Source organism: Botrytis cinerea, chromosome 13, assembly GCF_000143535.2.
Source record: "Botrytis cinerea B05.10 chromosome 13, complete sequence".
In the NCBI taxonomy this organism is placed as follows: Eukaryota; Fungi; Ascomycota; class Leotiomycetes; order Helotiales; family Sclerotiniaceae; genus Botrytis; species Botrytis cinerea.
The window spans coordinates 1,643,628-1,667,554 of NC_037322.1; the positions used below are offsets into that span (position 1 = coordinate 1,643,628).

The following is a 23,927-nucleotide window of genomic DNA, read 5'->3' on the forward strand; positions in this document are numbered from 1 at the left end:
ACTCCCAAGAAATCACGTATTTCAATCATGTTGATTCTAGATGAGATTTCTTTCTTGACATAATTGGTCTTGTGTCTTTTAAAAACCACCATGATTGAGTTCTTTTGGGTATTTTATGATTTTCTTGTTCCTTACATCATACATATATCAACCCCCAACTCCTTTACAACCACTACTACTTCATGACCCCTACTACGATCCCGATCACGACTACAACTACCTTTGCCATAGAACAGCCACTCTCTATCTCGAATTTCCCATAATAACATGGATACCCAATGATCTTAAAAATCTGGTGAACCTTCCGCAACTTGTGAATGGGGTTCAACTCGGAAGTCTGAATAATGGCGTGTAGTTCGGGAGAAAGAATGAAATCCTCTGGGCAGATTACCAGATGAGTCGTTTTCAGAAAGAGGATGAATGTTTGAAGGATGTCTGGGGGCCTTGATTGCGAAGACAACTTATCTGGGATGTTAAAATCATATAAAGTTGGGGAGGGTGAGTTGAGGCCAGGTTCCATTTGTCCATGATGCTGATCATTGGCAGGCCTTGAAATGAATCATAGGGAGGACTCCCGTTCCCCTTCCCGCCTTGACTCACCTCACCCCTCCCAGATGACCTCCAAACTCCCCTCCACACCAAACAACCCTCAGCATCTCGTCGGACACTAGATTTTGTTCATGCCTCAAGTATAGTACCTCATATGAATTGCATCAAGATGGTAAATTTGTTGAGACTTGAGTTTCATTGTACAAGTGAATTCGAATTTCCTCAATTGAAATGACAGGGGTAGGGATACTGAAAGTTGGTCTATTGCGAATTGGTTTACTGACGATTGAAATGAGGTAGATATTATACATTGAGATGTGAGTTACTAATGGAATGTTGCCCCTCAACTCTTTCAAGACCACCAAATGATGATGTAATTGGTCCAGGAAATCTATCTTGTTTACGAAGTTCTAATGACAACTCACCATTATGAGAGCCGAACGCTGATGGGCGTCCGATCTAGGTTCTAGGGAAGTCTGCATGAATCGTCGGGTGATCAAATTGAGAACTTTTCTCCTTTGCTTAATTGTGGTGGCGAAAGTTGTTCTTCATTTTCTAGTTGAGATGTCAGGACACACGCCCATGCCGATCATGGTTTGCAAATGTAGAGAAATAGAGGATCAGATTAGGAACGCGCATTTTGGGATTCGAGGGATTGTTAATTCATTCTGAAGTTTCCAGCTTGAACTGATATCATAGCCATTCCTTTCATTATATGGAGTATTTTTAGAACAAATAGTGACAAAATTTAACTTTCTAGTGTATAGTAACTGTGCACAGCTATTCGTCAATTCTAAAATTCACACCAAAGACAAGCATTTTGTTCTATTAATAATTTTAAAATTTCCAAAAAAAACCAACTTTCTAGGAAAAACACCCCAGGAAAATTCCTTACAACCTTTTAGGTCATATGTTTACATAATGTTGTAGCTATATCGATCCAACCTCAGGCGTTGATTAGTTATTATGTCCTTCCAGGCAGGGGATGTCATTTTTGGCCATACCCGGACAGGACCTATAAAAGCCTCCTTCAGGTTTGTCTCTGAAGCGCCCGTTAGTAAGACCACCTCTTCCCGCTAGTAGCTGATGTCTTCTCATGTGTTTCTGAAGAGCTCTTTATTTTTAAAGATATCAGGAAGTGAAAAAAAAAGATTACAAAGGTTGGAGGAGGCTTATATGCCCAACCCCTTCACATTATATAGGTTACAGTAATATTTCTCAGCAAAGTTCAATAACGTCTTATGGTGTGTATATAAGCCATTTAGAGGTTAAATTGGTTTGTATTGATTATATCTATCCCCTTCGTCGGAAGAGAACCTATACTATGTGAGCCTCTATCCCACTCTACCTATGTAGAGTACAGAGTACAGCAACAACAAATAACCATATATCCTAAGAACAGAGCAACACCCTCCATCGGCGAAAGAGAATGAGTGAAACAAGTCATCACAAGGCGGGGGGCTCTCTCAGAGTCATCAGAGATCAATGTACATCAACTATGTAGGTCGGAAAGAGTAATGTCGAGAATAAAACAGCCCACAAAATGACAGGATCTCAATTTGGTTGTGGTTCGACAATTCGATTGTTTTGAAGCCACGTTTGACTCAATGCCTCTATGATATTGGTTAGTATTTGAGTTTATCTACAAGGGATTGAATGTAAATTTATAACTTACTATACATCCACATTGCAAATACAACACCCAAAAATGCCCATCAATATTTTTTGTAAACGTGTAAAGCGTATAGGCAACCAGGCGGAAATGCTGCAAGTAAGAATTTTACGAGGCTGCGAGGGGAGTGTCTGAGTTTGAAACATGTGAAATTGAATAGAGCAAAGTTGAATACGGGTAGAGCCAAGTTGAATCCGGCCATCATTGTTGTACAGAAGCCGAAAACCTTGGAAATATTGGCACCATCTCCGCCGTCTATGAATTTAGTAATCATATTGACCAATGCAAGAGCCAAATCAGATATGATGCCGATTGATTGATAGATGATGAAGACTTTAGAGATCTTAAGAATGATAAGTTTAATGGTATTTCTTGTTGGAGTAGTTGGTTCGAGTTTCTGAATGTATTTTCTTGCGAGGAACGATACAAAGAGGAATGGGATGCGGAAGGTGGTGAACGAGCGATCTTTGAATAAGCAGAACATGATGGAGCTTTTCCTAAGCGGTGAGCTCGGGCTAATATTGTTATTCAATACGTTGCTGTAAGATTTCAAGTGAGCTGTACCAATTCAATCGAGTTGATGAATCTTGGATTAGGCGCTGTAAGCTTTTGAATGTTGTGAGTTTTTGGATGTTGTGAGTCTTTGAAATGTTGTAAATTAGTTGTTGAAACGACAAAGCTATATAGATCAATGCTACTGTCGGTTATTTTCGCGAAAAATTAACCGAATACCTGCCAAGACTTTATTTCCTTGAAGGAACACTAGAGGAACACTAGAGGAGCACATGTGAGGCGATATTTTTCTGAGAGTCAACTCAGAACTACATTCTTTCTCTCAATACAGCACTCTCTTTCAACTCAAAGGCTACTGTATTATAATCTTAAACGAATACGAAAGAGACTAGCTCTTTCAATAGCCTTTAATCAACGTCTATTAGTTCTTGTATATAACTAGCTCTTTATATAAAATACAATTTGACATTTAGGACTTGCCACTGTAAATGCTACATTATCCGTATCCTTCTCATTCATCCATTTCTACACTCTACACATATACACCAATTTAATAATGCCACCATTGGATACAGACTGACAAAACACTTCTCAACTTTCGAAAATTTCAACAATTTCATTCTTCAATTATTTGGTATCAAAATCTATCTGTTGATTGTTTAATCTCTAATAAACCATTACAAGAATTCCTAAGCTGTACGAATTGCTACCCCAAGAGATACTTATAAGTCCATTTTTGCACTGTCCCATCAGTCTGTACACCCACTGGTGGGCTACCTAGTGAGTCTAAATCATTTTAAACAAACAGTAAGTTCCAGATATTCACTCAGCTATTTAATCGCGAATTCAATCTGGTTGCGCTTTCTCTACTGATTAGCCTTTTGAAAACCCCTGGTGTTTATTTCATGAAGATTCGTTGAATTTGTGGCTTCAAGATAGTGGAGACAGACTTTTTTTTGTACTTCGGAGAGTATCTTATAACTAAATCTCCCCTCCTTTCTTCTTTCTAGAATCAATTTCACCAAAAAAACTTTCTACTTTTATATCTATATTATATTCCATCAAAAGCGACCTCTCCAGAGCCTCCAGTTCAATACCCTATTGCATATCAAACTAAATACTCGCAGGCTTACATTTTGTATCTAACTCTTCCTTTCCGGTCTTTTACTTGTATCATCAACTTCTTTTTTGTGTGTAATCCGTATCTCCTTCTATTCTTTTATTTTCTGCCTTTCTCAAAAATAGTCAAGCCCTTTACTTGATTGTAATTGTTATGAATTTGGGGCGCGATAATAAGCAAAACAAACCAATCAGGTCTCTTAATGCACCCACATGTTTAGCATGAGCCCATTAGTACTTCGGAAATACATTCCGGCATTTTCAACTACCTTTGACGATGTAGATAATGATGAGTATCAATATCAACAAGACTTTAATGATGAGGGTAAGGTTGGATCTGAGCTCGACAAAGGTGGGAACGTTAGTAGTCAACTTTCTGTTCCCGTGAAAATAGAAGCCTAACCCGAAATACGACCAAGAACGCCGCTCGGGAAGTTATTCACGTATCAGATTCGGACGACTGTGCATCTGAGCTGGTGAGACGAATTATTAATACACTGGAAATGGAAGTCGCAGAGGCAATAGGAGGAAGAAAACCTGACCGAGCTCTTACAAATTAGTCACCTTCATGTGTATCCCAAGCGAAGCATTTGGTTTGTTTCGTTCGAGTTGATCCAATCATTTGTAAGAATTTTTTTGAGTAAAATCGCCTGCTTATAAAAAATCTCTTTAATTCGTTAAAATAAAAGCCTATTGATGCAAAGCAAGTCCTTAGTAACAATCGGGCAAATACAATTGCGTATGTTGGCTCAATGGATAATTACCAAAGAACCCTATTCTCTGCTTCAGGTACGAACACACCGAGAAATTCTATAATAGAGTTCTGGGTAACAATCCCAAGGAGACACTTGCCTACAATTCGACAATAAAATCCTTCCAAGAAGACCTTATAAACCCTAGTTTTTGGCGCTGATTCATTCAAGAAAGGTTCCACCCCCCAGATCTAAGATAATGATGTTTTTGCCTTCCACCCTCCTAGTCGCTGTTCTTTTCCTGTGCAGCGGCTCCATTCCCTCTTTGGTCGACACTTCGAAATTATCCATTGCCCTGTGTATCCTCTGTCCCATGTCATAACGCTAGTGGTATATTTACAGCTCCGATTCTCAGAATAAATATGCGCAACAAAGCCTTGATATCGTGAAGCCAAGGCCAATGACCTTGATGCGGTGTTGGTATAGTGTTGGTACCTACTCGTGACCCTTGTCACAGGATGCACGTCATCCATTTAACATCTTGACTTGGGGTTGAAGTCAAGCCCAAAGACCCGAACGACACCTAGATTGAGTGGAAGCTTGCTTTCTGTTCTCGCTTATTTAGATCAAGAGGGGTAGATATGAAGATCTTACCTATTATTATTAGGCCGAGGGAAGGAGACTTGGAAAGGGAGCATATTCTATGTGCATGTTCTATATCCTTACTTTATTGACATGATGGGATTAGGTAGCCAATCGCCGTTCACAACTCAAAAAAACACCCATTCCTTGTAGTTTGACAAGGCGCAAACAAGCATACAAGTAACATAAGTGTGCTGTGCTGGATATCCCAGCAAATGATATTACAAATAGTACAGTCCAAATGGCTGCGAGAGTTGATCATATGTTTCATGAAGACCACTGAAGGCGCAATGAATTGATTAATGTAATGATGAGTTTTCAAAATTATTCCAAACTTCATTGCCGTGTATACGCACGATTTACACAAAGGGCATGAAACATGCATCCAGACATAGAATCAATTTCATACATAGTAGCTAGATACTACCCTGAGCTACCCTGCCTAGCAGCTTCTAAAACCCTAAATTTTATTCCTCACGTGAATTCTGGTTAAACACGGAACCTCGACGCTTGATTCATTGTTGTTCCATTCATATCTCCACCACAAATAATTCAATTGAGTTGATAATGAATGCAAAATGGTCGCAAGAACTAGAGAACCCAAGACCTCCCCTGAATTGCAGGACCCACCCACTCTTCCTCCCAAAAAGCCCAGCTGTTTTGGTCACAAACACATATTGCGCTAATAGCTTGGGGAGCTAGCCTTGCGCGCATCATGGTTAGCTGGATGTAACTATGGAAACAGGGAGGTTCATTATGAAGAGGGTAGGGGTTGTCTTTTCGCGAGAGCCATACCGGCTGGAAGACCTTTCTCGAGGTGTATGCCGATGGGGTGGGGTGAGACTTGAAATGGTGACTCGAGGGAGAGTGCGGGGTTGGTATTACAGCACCAAGAAGGGAAGTTGTGCTTAATTTCAGTTTTTTCTTCAGTTTTCAAGCCGCATTTCATCCAACAAGGATCATTTATCGACAGAAATCCGCGGAAGACAGGCAACACTGCACCAAGAAGAGGTTCACTCCGACAAGCGGGAACATATATGACGGCTAAACAGAAGCGAACTTGGCGAGAGCCAAATCTGGAGGAAGACGAAATCACAATGAAGCGAGATGGCTCCGCTGGAACGCACACTGATATGTGGCGTGGAATACCAGTGTCCCGCAATCATTATTATAAGCAAGTACCTTGTTCCGCTATCTTCATGGTCCTGGATCTTATCTAGCACAAGGCTAAGGCGTCCTTCCACACATATAATCACAAGCAACAATGCAAATAATTACACAACCACGGGACAATCACTAATACTAATGATATCACAGATCAGACAGCTCACTGTCTACACCATCGATAAGACCAGACTACTGTCCAACCACTACACCGATCAAATATACCTTGGTCCCGATCAGGCCGGTATCAACTGGGGGTTACTCATCTTTTTCTCCAATACAAACAGAATCGCCGTGTTCTACAATTACCCCTACACCACCGCCTTCTCCTCCTCCACCTCACAATCAATCTTCCCACCGCTATCTTCATCACCCCTCTAGCCGATCTCCTTATTATACACCAGAGATCGCCCAGAAGCAACCGTTTGAAAGTCGCGATTATATAGTGAACCGAGTGCGCGAGAAAGACCCTGCACTTTTGGGGCAGAGAGAGAACGTCAGGGAAGCTCATCAAGTCGTGATATAGAAGCGAGAAAATGTAGAGGTGCAGGGGTTGCGGGTGATAGAAGAGGTAATCCTGGAGGAATTCAAGGAATGCAAGAGACTCCTCGTCGTGGCGGTGGTTATAACTCGAACTCATCCTCATAAGATATCACTTGGCACAGTGTATACGTTTTGTAGCTGCAGAGCTCCTCTGGTTATTAGCAGTACTAAAGGTGCTTTCGAAGAGGGCGTGGGTGGATTGTTTATTTTCCTTTGATAAGGGGGAAGGGGCATGACAGGAGGGACATAAGGGACCCTCGGTTTATCGAGTCACCCCATGAAGGGTCTGATAGGGATGAATGTTATCAGGCGTTGTTTGAGGTAACTTTATCGGGCTTCTGGTTGGGTTTTATTCAACAAATTTGCCGGAAGATCGAGGCATGTGCACTACATAGTCGACAATGCATACATTCACAGGCCTGCTTCATTCATTGTGAACAGATTTTGAGCCCCGCTGTCTTTGCAGTAAGACTACTACCGAAAGCCTCTTGGGGCTTACGTTTCCAGAGTGGAGATTGGTGACGTGAAGCTTCTAGGTAATGCGACGGCAATATCCGATAAAGCGCACAGCAAAGAGATTGCTGAGCAGGAACAGGAAGTAACCGTCTATATGGCGCCCTTTGTCAAGGTAATTAAACTACGAGTTATCACCAAAGGATCTTTCATCTCAGCTTAATCGCTGAAGAATTTCAACTGCTACAAACCCAGTGTTGAATAGCACCTCAAAAATCATCATTCATACATCGAAGCTCACCACCTCTACCCACCTCGCGTTGAAGGGAATAATCTTTTTCCTCCACGCTGGTACATCGAACTGGGAAGCACAGTCAAGTAATCATAATCAAGACGACCTTTTCCCCACTCATTTTGACTTTTCCCTCGATAATGATAAAAATTTAAAGTGTCACCAACGCAAGTTTTCTACTTGAAGTAGTATTCAGGATGAATGAAGACATTAGATTCCAGTATTATTCCAAGCGTATTCCCCCTCTCATCCAAGAGAATCATGAATAATAGACCCTTCAGATGGAAATTCACCTTTGAGGTAAAGGCTAGATCTATACTTGCGAAACGAAAGTATGCGCACACAAAAATTGCATTGGCTGATAACACGGCGAGTACCTTGGCCGGGATTTGAGGATCTTCAAAATTTCAAGGGTGGCGTCACTTTCTTACCCTGCCCTTCTCTATTTATATTTACATTCATATATCTCTAGTTCTCTGAATTTTATGTCTCTCATATTTTTGGGAGCTAAGTAAATGTTAAATGAAGAAGTGGATTGATTACTTTTGGTCCACATTGATTTAGTTCGAAAAAGGAGAAGTGAAAGGCAAAGGCTAAGCGAAGAGTAAATGCGTGGAAGATTGGGAGGGGTGAAAGAAAGGGGCTTAGAGGTAAGGAGTTTGAATCCCAGATAGTAAGAACTTGTAGGCTCTGATTAGTTTGGATTTATATTGGAATTTTTTTTCTATATTTGATAAATTAGCAGGAATAGGGTCTGGGTGTTCTGTGTTCACTCGCTTAGGAGAGGGGTTGTCGATCAGATATGGGGTTTGATTATAGCGATTGAAGAGAATGTAATACGTCCCTGATTTATAATAATTAGCTAGATGTATTTAACTGTAGCATTTTTACAATCCGTATATCCTTGTATCTATTTGGAGTATTGATTATGAAGAATCTATGGTTCGGTTCAAATGACCTACTCGTTACTGTACGGTCAGACATATTCACCGGACAACCTCTTGATATCTGTATGCTTTTGAAGCAATGAATGATTTACGGCTCTCATTCGGCAATGCCTCGCAAGTACAGCATCATGTTGTATTTCTGCACCATGCTGTAGCATTTACCCTCAAGCTTTTCTTTGAAAAAGTATTTTTAAACCTTGGATTCTGCCGGAGAACAACTTTGGTCACCCACATCTTCCCTACCTTCTGATCAAGTTTTGGGCATATCTCAAATCTCAAAGGTCCACGCTATGAGTGTGCCTGTGCGCAAGATGGACGCTAAATCCACTTCATTCAAGTCTACGACTATGAATCAATATGAGAAAGACATAGAGTCTTTTCTTGTTCCTTCCTATTACACAAAAATCAACAATACTTTCAGAAAGACATTCCTTAGCATTACATACAGAACCATTTCTGACAATTCAACTCACATTCAACAGAAAAACATTCGACGCCGAAATATGTCTCACCTTTGGCTTGTCAAAGAAAAAAACCACTCTGACTATGGTCTTAAATGGCAGGAAGTGATTGCTACCAATCAAGCTCCCAATGTCGTCCTCGGTCCACACAGCTATCATTATCCCCCAAAGAAGAGCGTGTTTGCTGTTCAAGGTCCAAAAGATCAGCCATATATTCAAGACTTCGAAAACAACATCCGCTTACCACTCCAAGATTTTCTTGTCTCCCGGCTATCTGATTGTACATGGACCTTGAACGTTCTCCGACTTGGCTTTGAGGGCAACAGATATGACAATCCCATTGTCATTCATCTATTTGTTCAAACCCCAGACTACTTCCCCGACAATGCGGACAATTCTATCAAGGTTCTGGAAGGCATCGAGGAGGTTGTTTCCCAAAATAAGAAGACCCTCGAAGAGGACGTATCTCTTTATACTCACTTCAACTCGTTCATTGGGATATTCAACTGACTTGAAATATTTAGATTCTTCATCGACATCTGCCAAATTCATGGCTCAACACTAACAGGCTCCATACCGCAAAGATATGGAGAGATTAATCTCACTCATAATTTGGCAAACATTTATGAAGAATACACTCCACGACCTGGTATCTCGATTGGGCGTGAAGATTACACGATTGCTTGCTCCTTGACTGGCTTCCTGAAACAAAATGATGACATCTACAGTCTCACTTGCAGACAAGTTGCTTTTCCGGACGACAACTTTCGATCTGAATACAAATATCGAAATGGAGAGGAAAAATTGCAAGTATCTATACCCGCACTGAAGGATCATGTCGAGACCAAGAGAAGATTGAAATCTACTCTTGACAGTATCGAATTCGCAATCAAAAATTCAGCATTTAAAGATGCAGCGAATATTGATAAAAAGTATAGAAACGAAATTCTTCGAAAGGCCGCTCTCATTCGATACAATGACGCTGAAGACTACTGCCCTAATGCTGGCTACGTTTCTGCTGCTCCAGAGGAACGGCGCAAAGTTCCTAGTTATGTTGGAAATCTCGATTGGGCTATCATCCATAATGTTTGCGCTGCTCCCAGTAACACAGTAAGTCATTCATTCCGATTCATGATCCTCTTTGTGTGTAGAAATGCTAATTTCCATTGTAGTTACCCCAAGCAAGATTTCTAAAGAACCTCAAATCTCCAACTTGATTCAAAGCAAACAAGAAGAATGCCAGTGGTCAAACGATGAATGCAAAGCATTTGATTCGAAATGCCAGATGTTACAAGATTCCGAGGAATTTGTTATCAAGCACCCCAGCCCATCTTCGGTTCTTTGCACAAATAAAGTCTACTTCAAGGCACCGAGTCCAACATTGGATTGGTTGGCATGCGAAATGAATTGCTTCAAAAGCATCCACCATCGAGAAGGCCATGGGATTTCAGAGGAATGTGTGTTTGTCGGCAGACAGCACGGTGGAAGAGTATCTGGTGGAGGCGATTCTGGTGCTCTAATCTACGATATCGATATTGACACTACAGATGGATGCCGACAAGCATACTGCGGCTCTCATACCCATGGCTATGATTTGGGGTGGCAATCACCATGGAACCACCATTTCGGGCTTCAGGGATGTTACATATGCGACTCCCATTGGTGCAGTATTGAAGGATATCGAGTGTGAAATGGGATGGGATGAAGGAAGTCTTAGATTCTGCTAAGCGAAAGATGGCTTGAAGGCTGAGACCTGATTGTATGATTTTACAATCGCAAAGTTGACAGGCTCCAAGGTGTACTAGGGGTATATGGTGAGTAATAAGGGTAGTCACCACTATCTCTCCTGAAATATGATTACGAGTCCTATATTGCTATCTGGCAAAGGGACATTGTGTACCCTAATAATAAGCCTGAAGTCAAATTTCTCGCAGCTGTTTCTATTCTGTTTCAATACGTATATATATTTGTAGATAAATGATATGCGTCTTCATTCATCCCACAGCTTTCTATTTCTCATGTTGTCACTCTCATTGCTCTCTCATTACAATTGATTTGATACAACCAATCACCAAAGCTTACAAACACATCTCATCTCAATCAATAAATGATACACACAATTGATTGATTTTATGTATTAAATATAATACGCATCTAAATTCTAAATATTTTTTAATGTATCCTCCTATATCGTAACATGACAATGAGACTATGCTCTTTCATAATACATTCCTCTCCTCTCTTCTCCGCTCCCCTTGGATATCCATTTAGTTCATCGTACAGTCTTTTGAGGAAAGGAAAGGAAAAACAAAAGAGATGAGTGAGCAACAAAGTATCCAATATAATACAATCAGTATAAGAATGGTAATGATGATGATGTACAAATCCAATCCGAGCCTTTCAGCCCCAAAGAGAGAGAAGAGAATGAGGAAAAAAGAAAAACGAAAACAAAACAACATATGAAATATTGCAACTGCTAAATAGAGCATCGACAAAATCAATTAAATTTAGTGCAATCGACTCATAAAACCCAAAATGCTATGCCCAATATCCGTTAAGCCCAATTCCCGCTAAAAGTTAATCAGATATAGTTTATTCCATCCCATCCCATTCCATGATCATGACATGATGCCTTTTTCCAACAATAAAAAATAGTAAATAGTAAACATAAACAGCAAAGCCCAAAATAAAACCAAAACCAGATCCTGAATCGTAAGGGCATAATACATTGTGTTTGCATCACATGATGTTCTACAAACAATCTTCTGGTGGTGGAATTGTAGAAGATTCGAGGGTGTGAAGGTATAAATGTAGAAGATTCGAGGGTGTATAGGTATAAATGTGTCCAAAGTATAACGCGTCACGAGTCCATCATATCATGGGTCGTTATCAGTGATGATGTCATGGAACGGAAAAAGTGTACCACCACCACACACCCCCCCCGTCGCTCAATTGAGTTGACTGAGTGACTGACTGACTAACCGGAACACAATCAGTCCGTCAGTCTACATACATGTTGAGAAAAGGTCCGAGCTTCCGAAATCGAACCATTTCAAAGAAGCAAACGAGACTCTCTCTATCTCGGTTTGTCTGTCTGGTACCCGGCGTATCCACAAATATGCGGAGATAAAAGAGAAGAAAAAAGACCCTTCGTGCATCAAATCGTGCATAATTCATTTCGTCATCAAATGTTTATTTTGAATCGCGTCAAGAAATCCATGAATCATGAAACCATGGATTTCTGGAAAAAACCATGCATTGACCCGGGCCAAGTTCCCTTGCATTCCGAAGTCGAGAAGAGAGAAGGGCGTGGAACGCAGATGGAAAAAGGAAGGGTTGGGCACAGAGACGGGGAGCAAATGGAGTTGAGGAGTTTGGATTTGTGGGAGAAGAGAAGATGGGATTTCGACCATTCTATCATCCAATCACAAACACTCCAGCACAACTTCATTTCCAATTCCATTTCCAATCCCATTTCCAGCCATGAGAGGGGACTTCACAAGGCCCAACCCATCCAATCCGATCCCATCCCGCATGTAGATCGTCGGGAGCATAATGATGATGATGATATTGGTAATGGACGAGAGTAGCTATGATGGCCGTCGGGCGGTGGGAGGGAGAAGTCGACAGCCAACCAATAAAAGTGGAGCGGACAGAAAACCCAATAAAGTGGAGTGATCGAGGTGGATGTGGCTGAGGTGGTGCGATCGAACATTGTCTTTCTTCACTTGATTCTTGATTCTTGAGTGTCCAATCGTTCCATTATTGGTAATTGGTATTAAATCGCTGATTAATTGCTTCCAATCATATCCTTTCCTTTCGCTCCACCACGTCCATGTTGGCTTATCAAATCCCTCAAGGGGAAGGAGGAGGAGAGCATCTCAAAATAGACGGTACTCTTATTCCGAATTAAGTCCTAGTCCTCTTCTTTTTCCTTTCGTGAGAGTCGCCGGGATTTCGGGATGCACAACTCGTAAATGTCGCGTCAGAGCATCATTCCGACTAAACGTCTTCTCCTCGGTACAGTATTTACATCGCAGCTTTTGCTTTCCGGCATTGTGAATTGTGTCTTCATGTCGTGTCAGATCATACGGACGAGAGAAGATGGTGTTGCAGGGTTTGTTCGTCGATGGGTTGATCCGTTCGCATTTGTGAGGCCCACTTTGACTGTTTAACTTTTGCGCCATTGATGTCATACCACCCCGGTTTTCCCCACCCATGTTGTTGATCAAGGATGTCGAGTTCCGGTGAACATCCCGCTTGTGTTTTTGAAGTTTGGGGGGTGTCTCGAACCTTCTTGTGCATCCATGATACGTGCATGTGTATGTTCCACTATCTGCTGATGTATTGCTTGGCCTCTGGATTTCTTGATCGGGGGAATAGTCACTGCTGCTAGACTCCATCGATCCCAAGGTTGGTGTAAAGTCATGGGAGATGTTCGAAATATTCGAAATGTTCGAAATATTCGACATATTCGACATGTTACTTGCTTGTCTTTGCGTGGATGGAACGAATGGGTAACGTTGTGGTATTTGTCGTAGATTGTCTCGAGTAATTATAGGACTTGTCGATTTGAACCGAGTCTGCGTGGGGGTGCTTTGTGAGGTTGTAGAAATTGCCGACGAGCTCTCTCGTCGAGTTGTAGCCATGCTAGCATAGCTTTGTTGCGATAATGACATGTCTTCCGACTCGGATGGCTCTGGGTCAATCGATGGCTGCTGACAATAGCCCGCTTTTGATTGCGCAGGTCGTGGTGGTGGAAACAATGGGTTGTTTGCATCCTCCTCGGTTTCGTTGTACACCAAGTTGACATCTTTTGGCGAGATGGTTTTTGGAGTGACTTGTCCTGGGTTGCTCCTCTCGTACTGTACCTGCATAGCTAACGCATCGTCTTTGGCCTTTTGTTGTTCTCGCATGTGCTTTGCAGTTCCAAATCCCATATTGTGGGTATTGTACCCTGCCGGGGTAGGAGCTAAAGGTGAGCCTGGTTGAAAAGGTGAACGTTCGCGAGGAGACAAGACTGAGGCTTCTCGTTGAGTGCTTAGGTGTCCGTTGTTTGCTGCTTGTAACCTTTGCGTGAATATGTCGTTACTCAAATTCGAGGTTGTTTGAGTTGTGGCAGGAGCTGCGGAAGGAGCGGAAATCATAGATATGTTGGGGTTGAATAGCTCATCATTGTAAGCATCTGTCATGGTGCGGTCGAGTTTTGGCATTTGATGTGGAGAAGTTCTGTGAGAAGCTTTGAAATCGGATGAAAGTAAGTATTCGCTCAGCCAGGAATCCACACTAGGAGTCATACCGAACTGTTGTCTTTCATCCTCGCAGGCCGGTGGCGTTGAGGGTGAGTCATTACTCGCCACCGTTGCTAGCGATGGCCTACTCGACACTTGACTGTGATAAATCTCTGGTGCCGACATCAGCTCGTTACCCGCCAGTCTTGGTAAGCCGTCATTAAGCATTGTGAAGGGAAGGTTATTCTGATTTTGGTATTGGTTTGGATGTGTGTACTGAGACGAGAAGAAATTCTCTTGTAATGGAGTGTGTGCTGGTGTCAAGGTCTTCGGTGCTGTTGGATGGAAATCTTGAAAATCATGATATGATTCGCCAGCGACTTGAGGATTCAAGGTGGACGGTGCGTAAGGTGAAGCTGGGGCGGCTGGAGATCCAAATGACGACAGTGAAGATTCTCGATGATGATTTTGCCTGGAAGTCGAAGTAGGTGTCAATTGTCCGTTCGACATCAAACTATTCGATTGGATGGGCTGTTGCATATGAGATGGCAATTGAAATATTCTATCCGAGGAATATTCCGCAGGTCGCAGTGGAGCTTGTTGTTGAAATCGATTCGAGGCAAATGATATTGGTTGTTGGATGTCGAATAGAATTTGATCGCCTTCAAAATCAAAGCTGTTGGGATTTGAGAGATTGTTTGTGGTGAAAGCGGAGTGTGGTGTCAGTGTTGTTGAAGGCGTCAGAGACTGAGGTGGTGGTTGTGATTGTGGTTGTGGTTGTGGTTGTAATGGGGTTTGAGGTTGTTGAGGTAATTGTGGCAGTTGGTGCGGCAGAGAAGGATTAAATATGGAACCGTGCTGATTATAAGATGCTTGTTGGGGGTGATGTGGTAACTGACGTCTCGATGCTGAGTTGTGAGCTAACATAGTGATATGGCTTTGAGGATCTGTGAAAGGCTTTTAGTAAGAAAGTTCGACTTTAATAAGGTGGCGAATGTTTATATGTGGAAAACGATTTCGACCTCGGCCCTCTGCGACTCGTACTCGGGAAAGGATTGATCAATATGGAGAAGGGGAGGGAGGAATGAGGAGGTACCTTTTTTGGTCCCCCGATAGTAGTCGCAGTCGTCGTAGCTCTTGGAATGATGTAGAATAATCAATCGGATGTAAGTGATGTATAATCAGATCATCTGGTCAGCAGATCAAATTTGCGATTCTCCGTTGTTCTTGTTCTTTCTTTTTTTCTTTCTCTTGTTGATGAGTGTTTGATATTTATGGTGTCCGACGAGGGAAGTGGCCTGGTTTTTGTACAGTGGAGTGTTTTGGAGGTGGAATGGAAAGGTGGTGGTTGAGTGACACTAGTGAGACCAGAGACTGATAGATAAAGTATTACCCAGAGATGGATGACTGATATGATGCTTGAGTTCTAGGGAGAGACTAAGGAGCAAACAGGATCAAGAGCAGTGAAGATCTGCCAGTGTTGTGATATGTACGATAGGGATATCGGTTAAAGGGGATAGCTATATAGGAGCGCAGGATGTCTTTCCGGCCAAACATTTGAAATTTCATGTATGGAGTGACGATTTCCATCGGCCCCTTCCTGACCCTGACCCCTACCCTACGCACCATGCACAGTCAAAAGATTTTTTGGAGGGTGGGAAGGGAGTACTAGAGCGTACTAGGGAGGGTTGCAACCGCGACCGACCAAGGGTTTGGCAAGAAGATGTGGAAGATGGCGTTTTCCTCTTTTTTTCTTTTTCCACTCGACATGTAAGGGTCCATGCAGCCCATAATGACGCACAACGAGCAGGGGTCGCTGGCAGGAAAGTTCCCAAGTTCCCAAAACAGCATAGTGGAATCGCTACTCGTACAGACCAAATGGAGCTAGCAGCAACAGCAAGAATGCATTCACATTCGTTCCAACGAGAGTCTCAGTCTCAACGGCCACAAAAGAAAACCATCACGTGTGACCCACTCGACATTCGAAGGGCGATGCCTCGTTACGAGCTCCAACGACTGGACTGGTGTGATTTATTGAATCGGTCTGCAGTCCATCACCTACATTGCCCCGTTGGGTAATCGACACCACCACCCGAAGAAAAGACCCTTAAAATTACAGTGGGATGGACCTAGCGCATAATCATCGCTAGCTCGGCTTTCCACGGAACGGAAGAAGGGTTCTGATAACAATGCTTCGTAACAAGCCACACACACCACCCACACACCCACAGAAGATTGTACGAGCCACACCACCCACAATGATTCTCTCCATAATGCATTTCCTTGCACTCACTTCACAGCCATTGCGATCTTGGGCGCACAACGCAGAATCGGATTTGTAAGCCTGTTCGAATCCCACCAAGCATCCCAGAGCGTTACAAATGCATGATGCTCTAAAACAAAGAACCACTCGCGACAAAGGAATTACCTACGCCGTTCTCGGATATTCCATTCTCCAAGGCACAGCCACTGGAGGAGTGTATCGTTACTTTGTCCATCTAGATGTGTCAATTTTGGAATCATTCCTTCGTATTTGCGAGCCAATGCCCGGTAAGCGCTAGCTCGCTAGCTAACTCACGCATGGGTTACAGATTCCATTCGTCAAATAAGGTGCTGACTGACTATGGAGATTTGCAAAACGTTTGTCAATCTTCCTCGGGAATACCGTTAATCCTGTCCAGATCCTCCTATTCCATTTTTTATACTTTAAGACAGATTGGCAAAAGTCCAGTTGTTCAGCCACTTTTGTCCCACTCTCCCGCTCTTTTCCTCCATTCTTGATCTTAGGAAGATCCCGATCAGTGGTACGAGATCCGTACTCGTACTGATGCTACACGGAGAGATATGACCCCAAAGATAGGTCGGTGCACATTGATGACACTAGTGATACCGGCATTCCCATCTCCTCGGGCTTACCTTGCAAATTTCAAGGTTGCATTTTCTAAGTGGGGATCCCGCTACTCCTTTGGGATCACCTCTTCCATGACCACCACTGCATGTTTACCCTTGTTTAGCTTCCCCTACTATGCGGAATGGGATTTTACGATTCTCGATAAAATGCCATGCAAATCTCGATGAATGGCAGCTTATCCATTTTTGTTACCATTGCTAATGTCTAATCACCAGCGTGTCAAAGACTCAAAGAATACGTACGATCAATGAATTATCTCGACGAAGAAGCCGCTGCCTAGCTGCACAGTAGTGTCTCTCTAACGCACTTGCTATCGAAAATAGTGGCTGAGGGGCCCCTATTGAAGGCCTAGTTTTCTCTTTCTGATTCTATCGATAACACACTTTACAGCTTGCCCTTCCTCGATATCTACTAGGTACCTAAATATTGGTCATTTGACTATGACCCATGTGGAAAGCTGTCTATCCACTGACCAAGACCAGGTCTATGCAATGGCTCTCAATAAAAAATCTTTCAAGCTAGTCTTAATACATTTATTCACCTTAACCGAGAGGTTCATTTTGTGACTCCTTCCCGCCGTAACTCCGGCCACCAAAAAATGCAACTTGTCACTCGAAATTTCCCCGCGTATAGAGTACATCGTACTTCCGTCACAATACTTAATATGTCGACGTTATACTAGCGCCGTAACTGAATGCTAATCAAAATAGGACTCATCTTGAGTAACCTGGCCCTCACCAAGGAGCCATGCACCACGTCAGCTTTGCTCAACCTAGCTGACTCATATGCTCTTGAAGCTAATCTTTTCCACGATGCCATATCGGGGAACGGCCGATCAAGATATGGTACGGCACTCACGATAGCCGAGCGGAGTTAGCTGGGCTGCTTCGAAAATCTACACGGGATATGTGACATGTCGTCGGCTTAAGTCTACAAACCCCTCGGGGAAGAGGCATTGGGGAATTGCTGAGCCGGAGCAAAGGGCCCACCGGCAATGGCTTATTGTGCCAAGCTACAGTTCGTAACCCATTATCATTACTAGGCAGAGGACAGAATGAATGACTCCTCCTTTGCTGTTACCTGTCGTTGGATGCGGCCCAGGAAAACTTTGACAAGAGACATTTCACTCGATGAGCAAAAATTTACAAGCAGGGACTATTTCATACTACTGCAGGCACCTCGTGCAAACTGAAAAAACAACGTGGGCATCAAACAAAACATCCATGAAAAGCTGACCCAAGGTAATTTCACTGGGAGCAGATAGCAAGAGATAGCAAATGGACAAATAAGAAAGTGACAGCTTTACTTTCCCCGCAACAAGGCCAGTCTCTCACTCGCGTGTTGGAGATCATTAATCAATCTAGAAAAGATCAATGCTGGTCTAGCTTTGAAACGACATTTTTTTTTTGTGGGGGAGGTTCAATGCACGTTGCACAGCCACTGTGTTTGTCGTCCACTAAGCCTTGAAGGACCCTTGATCTTCGGGGTGAGCGACAAACTTCCGTCTGCAGGGTCAAGAAACATTGTATTGTGCTCACATTCGAACAGTTATGCCCCGATCTGTCCTAGGTAGTCGTGACGCACAATTACGGCTCAGCACAATGTTGTGAAATGCAAATGATTTCCTACGCGGAGGTAACGTGATTATTTCCAATTATGGCTCTGGCCGGGATCGCCGTGAAAATGGGCTGGCTACACAACATGAAGAAAATCATTCTCTTGCACGAAAAGAATCTTCCAAAGCACACGCAGTGCATAATGTAACACTGGCACATATGTACCACGCCGTCGGTTTGCAGGGTGAAGATTCCAAATAGGAATGATTACACACTACGGGATCGATTCAAACAATGTTCATCTCCTTACGATCAAACCTGGAAGATGTCCATTGGGACTTTGCAACCCCTATTGTCCTAAACTGGAATAAATCTCAAGCTCAGTCAGTCAAATACTCATTGCTGCTCGCACTCCTGTATTCCCTTTCTCATTTGACCACTCCTTCATTTCCCTATTCTGTACATCTTGGCCCAAAGGTCGATTTCCAAGCATCCGGGAGAGTCTTATGGCACCTAAACGCGGAACCGACGAGCAGATTGCTGGACCACTCCTCCATGCGGGTATGCAGAGAAACTGTACACAGTGAGATCGGTTTCCTCATCGCATGGTAGACATGCATGATGCCAGCCATGGCTGTGAGGCTTGAGCAAGCCACATCGAAATGACATTCTTACGCGAAGGATTCGGATTTAATTTCCAAACCGAGAGCGTTCGTCGGTTCCATGTATTGATACAGTAATGTTCTGGATTCTTCCTCGCTACTTCCTGCGACATAAGTTCCGCGGCGTTTCCACATAAATTGTTTTTTTTAAGGTCTGGACCCCCCATTTCTGACACCATCTCAACGACATCGTTTCTTCCGAATTCTTCCATTGAACTACAGCAACAGAATTCTTCCGACCAAGATATCAAGAATTATCTCCGTTCTATTGATAGAAGGATCGGGGATTTCGGTACTGTCGGATGTTGGATTGGTAATTCCAATTCACAAACACCATCGTTGATCGTAAATGTCGACATGCAGGTGAGTTCTCGGCCGTGAAAGTCGGAATAGTTCATCCGAAGAGTTTGAAACATCCAAGTGCTTCCGACATCCTATGTACGTACATTCGAATTTGTTTGGACAAGCTCCCCGTTAATCACCAGAGTGGATAGCGAGTTGCAGGTACGAGATGCAAAATGCTAAATGCAGGCTCGGCGACACAGACATCGTATCTTGGGCATCTTGGGCTAAACGTTGAGATGTGGAATCCATGGTGTCTTAATAATCCAATACGAAAGATTGGCAACCTGAAAAGAACGACACGAGCTCCGATTGCGCCGTCGTCTTGATTTGCCTTGACCAGTTAGCAGAAGAATTCTATGCTCGGGATGTTGTGATGACGAGCAGTTGCGAGAGCGAAGCCTCTTCAGGTGCAACTCTCGTTGCGTAAGCTACTTATTAATTGTGGTGAAGATGAGTACCAATGTAGATGTCATCCAGCACAACAGACCAGAAGCTTCGTAATCTTGAACCAGAATATGCGAAAATAAGAATATGTATGTGTGGAGTGATGGGTAAATGTGTTGTGAAGAGAATAGCAACTTAAGTCTAGAACCATGGACTTGATAAATAATCCGATAAGACGGGTGGCGTCCCTGATAAGATAAATTTAGCTGCCGCCACTATTATCGATATCGGCGAGCCACTCTCTTCCATTCCATCCATTTTGGCAGTATCTAAGTCGTCGGCACCCAGTAGGAAGGCTACTCGATACATATGTCATGGGCCGGCGGACAGAGAGATGAGTACCCATTGCGCTTTGGACTTCCGCTCACCATGAGTACAGGCAATCCAACCTGTAGTTGCCAATGTTCTAGAGTTCCATGCAATATTTGTTTTGGGTGACTGTTGATTGGTGGTGGTTAAACCTCGGAGCTCTATTTCTCATAAGGCTGAAGAAGTTCACTCACTGTAGGTGGAATCCTCGATACCCAAGAAAGTTCAGTGAACAATTCATCACAACTTCACAAAAGATACCACAACAACAATGTCTACACAGCCACTATCACCAATTCGCAAAGCCTGGTATCAATGGAAAGCCCTGCGTCTTCCTTGGCGCAAACGTTTCTTCGTCGGTTTGTACTCCCCTACTCAACTCGCCACTCCTCTCCCTCCCTCGATGAAGCTCACCAACGCCCTGCAGGTCTCGATCTCCAAAATAATTCCTTCTGGGAATTCCGCGACGCTATAAATGCAGGTCGTATGCGCAGAATAGTCCAAACACCATCCTCGATCCAATATTCAGATGTAAGAATAAGTCCTCAATGGCATCAGTGGCTACGGCATACGCGGGAAGATGCACCTAGCATAGAAGAATTGGTGGGGGATATAGCGAGACAGGAAAGATTAAAGATACTAGCTAGAAAGGCTGACGAGAGGTGGAATGCGAAAGCGAGTTTTCTGGATCAGCCAGCGGCGAGGCAGCAGGCGTTGCCGGCCACGCAGGTGAGAGATGGAGGGGCGTATACGGGAACGGATCCGAGGGGAGATGGGAAGGGTGTGGCGAATGCTATTGCGAGTGAGGCGCAGGAGGTGGAGAAGGAGAAAGTGGTTGCTACGGGAAATTCGGCGAGTGGTGAAATACAGTATGATGCGGCGATACAGCCGAGAGAGGAGAAGACATATAAGGATGATCCATGGAAGAAGGCAAGAGGAGGACCAAGTGAAGAATGGCAACCCCAAGCTTGGGATCCGAATGAAATGCCAGCAGCTCGAAGATAATGTATTAATATTATTATAGTAATTACGAATCCAAATGCATGGATTAGAAGGCAATTTCGCCCACTTCGCATCTTCCTGTTGCTTCATGAGTATCTATTAAGATATACTGTTGCTCGAAATGCCATGTTCTTGCTACGATTTCCACGAGCCACCGTGTCTATGTAAAACTTCAAATTGACATACGCTTTTCCTCCGTAACCTGACAGTAAATGGTATCGTTGAAAACCCCAATGACCAGTAAACTCCTTGCTGATGTGAACTCGTTCAGTCCAAATGTGATTAACTCCAACGCGATGTTAACAATCCAACTAAGAACTGGTCTGTTCTACCCAATCCACTAAACTTCTTAGTCTTCTTGAGCTTGCATCTAGAAAGACCTTCGCAATTTCCTCCTCCTTCTTCACTGCATCTGCTTTCCGTCTACCATCCACCTTGGCCTTCTTCTCCCTTGCATTAATTCCCCTTTCAATCGCATCATCCAAATCAGGTGTATGCAGACCTTCACAATCTGTCAAGAATAGGCGAAATAGATTTTCTACCAGTATTGAATATTTTGCATTGTCCTCTATGGATGAAGTCATAGGACAATGCGGAAGATAGCAGATTTCAAGGATTCGTTGCGTAAGTGTGTCGTTATTGAAATTTTCGACATCTTGAGGACGGATTGCAGATTTTGGAAGATATCGCGAGCATAATAGTTGTATAAGCGAGACAAGAACCACTGAAGGGAAAGGTGATGTATGTGAAATATTAAGAAGAAGTGAGAATGATGCGATAGGAAGTCCCACGGTGAACTCTGCGAGGAGATCGTAAACATCGCGTAGTGGCATGGATTTTTCCGGGAGGGTCGCGGATACGCGTGACAGCTGCGAAGTTTAGTATGCGATTAGAAAACAGGAGGAAGTCTCTTACCAGAGTTATAACCCGTTGACGCAAGCGAATAGAGTCCGGGTCTCCAATATTAGAAGAGTATGTCGGACTGCCTGTCTTATTCTGCTTTGGGGCTACTTCCTCTTGTCCCTCTGATGTATCTGATGCTAAATCTCCCTCTTCCTCTTCATCGAAATCACCAAAGCCCATTTCCTTAGTACTTTTGCTGTCCTCCCATTTTCTTTTTTGTGATTCGTCTTTCTTGATGTCTTTGGTTTCGTTTTCAAAAATTTCTGGATATGCGTTCATAGATTGCGTGGATCCGTCCGCAAAGGCTGCCTTTACAATCCGCCTAACAGCAGTTCCATTGCGATTTTGACCGGAGACGCCCAGATATTGTACTAATAACGAGTCTTGAAGCATCTCATGGCCGGGAGAAATTTCCTCATTCCCTTGGTTCTGATTTATTTGAGCGTTGAATGTCGTTTCATCCATAGTCTCTCGTTCGTGCCAGTCCGCATCCAGCACATCTAATAGATACTCCAGAAGAACCTTCCAATACCTCCACCTCTTGGGATACCTAACACTGCAGTTAAACGACCAGCCCACTATCTGCCAAAAGTCCTTGGCGCATCTCCACAGCCCATTTTGAGACATGACCCCTTTGATATCATCGTCGTCATCACTGTTAGAATCAGTCTCTCCGTCGCCATAGACTCGACGGGTGTGTCTGCCAGATTCAAAGGAAAATGCTTTTTGGAGATTGGCGCTCTTAGGACCAATTTCGGTAAGGGTATTTCGTAGAAGGGTAATGGATCTAGAGGCTACTTCAACATGATCATGCTGGGCTCGAGTTGTAGTAATAGGATGTACTAGTAATGTGCTGGCTATTTGTAGAAACTTGGGGTTCGGTATACAGGGAGCTTTTGAGGCTGCAGTCGAATGCGAAATGCCAGAGGCAAGGACATCGGAAAGTAGAATGAGTGCGTGGTTATCTATTTAACATGTAAGTAGTCGCTCAACAACCAATGTAGTCGAAATATGAATCCATACACATCCGCTCATCAAAGTATATTTTGACATGGTCCTCAATTTCTCTAGAGATTTTGCTTGCTTGGCAATATTGTGGATTCTCTAAAGAATTTCCACGTTCATCTGTGCTATCTGCCATGGAGGATGGAGACGGCGACGATGGGGAATCCAAAGCCGTGTAAAATGAGGATGGGGAGCTCAGCATCCTGGCGTTGTGGGTATGAATGTGAGGGTGGGTAGGGGTGTCGCGGTGCTATAATTTCGACGCGGATTTCGCGTTTGTGGCCTGTACAACCCCGCTTCTTGAGTGGTTTTTACCGATTTTTGGCGGGTTCGCTCCCTATGAACTGAAGGCTGACAATCTAAAATATCAATACATTGAATGAGTCCAGATGTTATACATTTTTCTTTCACAAAAAGGGTGTATCTATCTTTATGACGCTGGATTTGAAACCTCTGAAACCCGAGGAAAGAATTATCAACAACGTAGGTCAGAAAACTTCTATCGTTCCAAG

General features: G+C 43.3%; 5 protein-coding genes across 6 annotated transcripts; 3 read left to right on the top strand and 2 right to left on the bottom strand.

Annotated features, from left to right (window-relative positions):
- The first annotated feature begins 6,038 nt into the window (after positions 1-6,038).
- BCIN_13g04450 (hypothetical protein) lies at positions 6,039-7,308 on the top strand. Its single transcript, XM_024696834.1, has 2 exons — positions 6,039-6,361; positions 6,505-7,308. The coding sequence occupies exons 1-2, from the start codon at positions 6,285-6,287 to the stop codon at positions 6,875-6,877; spliced, it is 450 nt and encodes a 149-aa protein (XP_024552647.1). The 5' UTR covers positions 6,039-6,284; the 3' UTR covers positions 6,878-7,308.
- Positions 7,309-8,555: 1,247 nt separating this feature from the next.
- BCIN_13g04460 (hypothetical protein) lies at positions 8,556-10,487 on the top strand. The gene is made up of 3 exons (XM_024696835.1): positions 8,556-9,535; positions 9,572-10,157; positions 10,220-10,487. Exons 1-3 carry the CDS (start codon positions 8,877-8,879, stop codon positions 10,262-10,264), a joined length of 1,290 nt encoding a protein of 429 aa, XP_024552648.1. The 5' UTR covers positions 8,556-8,876; the 3' UTR covers positions 10,265-10,487.
- Positions 10,488-12,582: 2,095 nt separating this feature from the next.
- On the bottom strand, positions 12,583-15,498 carry Bcrpn4 (the record flags this gene model as incomplete). 2 transcript variants are annotated; one of them, XM_024696837.1, is made up of 2 exons in its annotated part: positions 14,347-15,498; positions 12,947-14,286 (listed from the first exon to the last, which is right to left on the bottom strand). In XM_024696837.1, exons 1-2 carry the CDS (start codon positions 15,203-15,205, stop codon positions 12,947-12,949), a joined length of 2,199 nt encoding a protein of 732 aa, XP_024552650.1. In that variant the 5' UTR covers positions 15,206-15,498. The 2 variants fall into 2 exon arrangements, with proteins under 2 accessions (XP_024552649.1, XP_024552650.1); XM_024696836.1 differs by having other exon boundaries at positions 12,583-15,498.
- Positions 15,499-20,512: 5,014 nt separating this feature from the next.
- On the top strand, positions 20,513-21,548 carry BCIN_13g04480 (hypothetical protein). Its single transcript, XM_001548153.2, has 2 exons — positions 20,513-20,864; positions 20,933-21,548. Exons 1-2 carry the CDS (start codon positions 20,777-20,779, stop codon positions 21,508-21,510), a joined length of 666 nt encoding a protein of 221 aa, XP_001548203.1. The 5' UTR covers positions 20,513-20,776; the 3' UTR covers positions 21,511-21,548.
- Positions 21,549-21,589: 41 nt separating this feature from the next.
- Positions 21,590-23,867, bottom strand: BCIN_13g04490 (hypothetical protein). Its single transcript, XM_001548152.2, has 3 exons — positions 23,434-23,867; positions 22,423-23,375; positions 21,590-22,376 (listed from the first exon to the last, which is right to left on the bottom strand). Exons 1-3 carry the CDS (start codon positions 23,615-23,617, stop codon positions 21,819-21,821), a joined length of 1,695 nt encoding a protein of 564 aa, XP_001548202.2. The 5' UTR covers positions 23,618-23,867; the 3' UTR covers positions 21,590-21,818.
- Positions 23,868-23,927: the final 60 nt, after the last annotated feature.